This window comes from Belonocnema kinseyi, chromosome 5, assembly GCF_010883055.1.
Source record: "Belonocnema kinseyi isolate 2016_QV_RU_SX_M_011 chromosome 5, B_treatae_v1, whole genome shotgun sequence".
In the NCBI taxonomy this organism is placed as follows: Eukaryota; Metazoa; Arthropoda; class Insecta; order Hymenoptera; family Cynipidae; genus Belonocnema; species Belonocnema kinseyi.
Window position 1 is genome coordinate 53,926,449 of NC_046661.1, and position 4,333 is coordinate 53,930,781.

At 30.2% G+C, this 4,333-nt stretch overlaps 1 protein-coding gene across 3 annotated transcripts in view; it reads right to left on the bottom strand.

Moving 5' to 3' along the window:
- Positions 1-3,952, bottom strand: part of LOC117173131 (caskin-2-like) — a 148,707-nt gene extending 144,755 nt beyond the window's left edge. For all 3 annotated transcript variants that reach the window (XM_033361527.1, XM_033361528.1, XM_033361526.1), the window contains exon 1: positions 3,740-3,952. In XM_033361527.1, the coding sequence (XP_033217418.1) occupies positions 3,740-3,843 (104 nt within the window). In that variant the 5' untranslated portion in view covers positions 3,844-3,952. The remainder of the gene's footprint in view (positions 1-3,739) is intronic.
- Between the last annotated feature and the right edge of the window lie 381 nt (positions 3,953-4,333).

Sequence of the window (4,333 nt, forward strand, 5' to 3'; positions counted from 1 at the left end):
TGAGAATGTAAAAATGTTTTTCAGCGAGCGCGGCCAGTTTGACTTTTTGAAAGGGGGGAAAAAAGTTTTGTTTGATACATACGAGTATACAGCAAAGGAACCAATTGCCGAGAGAATAAACAATCTCAAACTTTACTATCCTATTTCTTACAAATCAAAGAAAACTTCTACAACTTTGAAACTTATTTTGCTGGACAGTAAAAGCTCGAGTGCTAGGCCCGTTTGTCGAGTTCAGGGCATGGAGAGGCAAATTTAACCTAAACCTCAACAATTGGTGCACCCTCGGTAATTCGTTCCTTTACCCTAAGTCGTACAAGACCATACAGTAAACCAAATTTGATATTATAAATCATTTTAGAAAAAAAATTGAAAAAACTCAGCACCGCAATTTGATGTCTTTTTTTTTAATTTTGTTCAAGAATGTGGAAAATATTGTTCTGCAAATACGAATTTAAAAAAAATGGAAGATATGCTACGTAATGACAATTTTCACTGAAATGAATATTTTCCAAAAATTACTCAAGTTTTTTTAACTTGTAGTGATTTTTTGACATGACATCTTCACAAATACGAATTTGGAAAATCCGAAGGACATGTTGGTTGTGCTATGCAAGGACAACAATGACAATTTCATTAAAATTCATATTTTCAGAAGTAAGTGGACTTTATGGTTAAAGAAGCATTAAGCGAGTAAATAAAGTATATTTTATATTGTAGTTCATAAAAAGTGAAAAAAAGCAATTGAAATGATTATGGCTACTTTTTTTTAGTGCAGAGTCCTTTCGAGCCCAAAACACTGTTTTCTTTTTTTTTTTGAAGAGGGTGGAAATTTCGGCAAAACTTCTTCGGGAACATTGTGTTCTGCTTTTGTAATCTACTGTCCTACATATTTCGTGAAATATAATAAAGATTTTAAAAAATCTCAGGCTTAAGATGGTTACAGCCCAATATAAAGATCTACTAATTTCATTATTATTTCGAAGGAATTGCAACTTAATTTGGCCTTTCACATCGTTTTGTAATTAAGGCCATATCAAACTTAAGAGATTACTATCTTACCTACATTGTTTTAAATAACATATGTCCATACGAAATGTGTTTTGAGATGAAAGTTTGGAAAAATTAAGTACAAGGCAGTAAGGAACGTTTGAATACAGACGTTCAGGACCATATATGGTTCTAAATGTTTAGAATTAGAGTTTGGAACGGACTGCAGATTTGTAATTTGGCATTAATACTTTTTTAACAATCAAATTTTTAAAATTGCACACTTTTACTCTGGAGAAAATGATTGTTTATACTATACATTACAATACTAGAAGCTTCTAAATTCAGCACTGACACGAATCCTCGCATGCTCTAGATGTCGGCATATGTCGATAAGAGAAATCTACGTTGAGAAAATGAAGATAAGATGCAACTTCCGAATGTAGTTACGTGATCGATTATTTGAGCCAGTAAACTATCCTATCTCTTGGAATGGAAGATGAGCCGAGCGTTGACCTACAATTTCCCCATGTATTATATACTCCCAGCGGACGGACGTACTCGATGTCGTGTCGTTACCTCAATAGAGATGAGAAATTACACATAATATAATTACGTAACCGTATTAGTTTGGGATATCGAGCTATGATTACGTTTTTATATGAATACCTTGACATTTATAGGATAATATATGGCCAGAGTTCATTTATCGAAATAAATAATTAAATATATAAAACCGAAAGCAAAATATAAGTGTGACATTTAAGCCAGGAAAGAACCCTCAAATTATCACATTAAGTTTATTCAATAGCAAAATTTTCAATATTTTGAGAAATTTCACGTATAAAACATTGGGATTTTACAAGAAATGTTCGATTGAAGTGCAATAAATAATTGAACACTCAAAATTGATTTGTTCCTTTTTTAAAATATTTTTGTAATAGTTATTTTTAAAAATTTTATCATCATCCCAGGGTACCATTTTATGTATGTAAATATTTTCTAGAACAATTACAAAGAATGTACAATTATTCATCTTCAATTTTGTAGAAGTATATATTTTCATTGTAAACAAAAAAGCATCCACAGAGTTACAGTAATACTTTTTTGTAATAATTAGATTTTTATTTTCGACGCTTATTGCAGTCAAAATATAATATTATAAAAATTGGTAATCTTATAGTATGCATATTTTAAAACATCAAATTAAACAATTCCCAAGCCAGTGTCGCTGAATGTAGGTCAAAAAAGTTTGGTTTAAAACAGTTATTAAGTTTGAGAAAATAAATAATTAAGTTGACAATCTCAAAGTGGCATTAAACTAAGATTTCAGAAGACTCAGCTGCGGATTATGACAAAAAAGTCAATTTTAAGTTAAAATAAAAAATAAAACATGCTCCCAAGATATTAAGTTTCTGAATACGGGCAAACAAAGTTGTGAAGAATTTACCCAATTCCGAGAAAGTCGATCGAGAATTTTATGGGTTTCCAAAATCGCCTTCGAATAAAGATTAGAAAACAAATATTCAAATTTTTTTTTGCAAAAATAAAAACCTGATTTCAATTTTAAAGAAATATTTATGCTGAAACGTGGGGAAAAATGATTGCTAGATCAAAAGTTAACTAAAATTGTTTACAAAATTATTGTATCAATAAATGAGATTTCGAAAAAAATCTTTCTACCACAACGTGCATTTGAATTTCACAAAAATTCTAATAAAATAAACCTATTTTTTATCAAAATGTTGGATATCTAGTTCTGTACTAACACCCTTCAATTGCTTATACATATTGAATTATTTAAATTTTAAAGTTTCAAATTTTTCAGCATAAAAATTGACCAAATTTAAATCCTTTCATTTTAGATTTATTTTCAAATCAAATACTTAAAATGAAACAGTTTTAAATGAGAGGCATTAAAAATCAAAGAATTTGATAATAATTAGGCTTTCCAAAAAGTATAACATAAAATTTGAAAATGCTTTGAAAATTCAAAATTGAATTAAAACCTTACACTTTAAATTTTAACCATAGCAATTTTAATGAATTTGAAAGCAACCACCTTATTTAAACTTGTATAATTAAAGAACGTGTTATCAGATATCATTTAAAACGATTCCATAAGTTGTTTTATTACTAAGAACTTCAAAAACTTCCGGTCAAAAAACAAAATTAATACTGTTTACAGAAAATTACATTCATGAATAACAATAAAAGAATTAATTTGATCAATTTATTATGTATAAACGAACATACAGTTGAAAATACACGAACACACTTTCTGAATAAAAATTTGGGTCAAATCTAATTGATTATCAAATTCAATGGAAAAAAAGATATCTCAAACAAGTGGTGAATGAGTTAAGTCAACCACGGAATTCCCCCTTTGACAAATGACAAACTATGTCACTCTAACCTCAACAAAACCGAACAGAACCATGAAGATAGTAAAAGAAAAACTGCCTTCAAACTTAATTATCAATAGAGACACCAAAAATTCTCAGCTTTAAGACTAATTCATAATTAATTAAATGTATCTAAAGACTATCGTTCAGGAAGTATGTAAATGTGAATTTCGAAACACTCAGCAGTTACAATTCAAGTTTACGACCAAAATTTTAACAAAAGTTGTCATTCCTTAGTTTTTGGGGGTAAATATATTTGAGGGAAAAAATGTGTGTGAGGTGAAGAAAAGGGTTGAAGACAATAAGCAGGTAAGGTAAAGGTAAATCGTGGTTTGGCTGACACCCACCTTGCCAAGGGACCACTCCTCCTCGCACGTTGACCCAGAATTTTCTCGACCACCGTCACGTTGCCGCTCCTGGCTGCTTCCAGCAGCTCCTGATCCTTGCCCATGGTCCATTTACAAAAAACACTTCACGAAATTCACCTGCACAACTCCGTTTTTTAATTTACTACGAATTACTCCAGTTTCATTGATCGAGCATCGCCATGTTTAAGATGACTGCCCGCCACCTGGTGCTGTTATAAGTACTACACTCGTACTGTCAACAGGAAAGTAGTCGTTTGACTGCGCACCCGGCCCAAAGTAGAACGTCTTTTGGAATTACAACAGAGAAGTAGAAATTTATTTTTTTAACGATAAATGATTTCTTTAACATTAATTCATCATTTTTATTATTTTTTGTTTGATAACCAATAATAAAATTTTCTCTATGGGTTTAGGAATTTAGTTCTCACTTTTCTTTTTACATTCTCAACTAATCACAAGTTAATTATTTTTATGTAAAATTATACTCCTTCGATTTAACATTAAATCTACATGTTTTTACGAGATCCTTTGAGCAAGAGAAAAATGTTAATAATAATAATAAACGTTATCAAT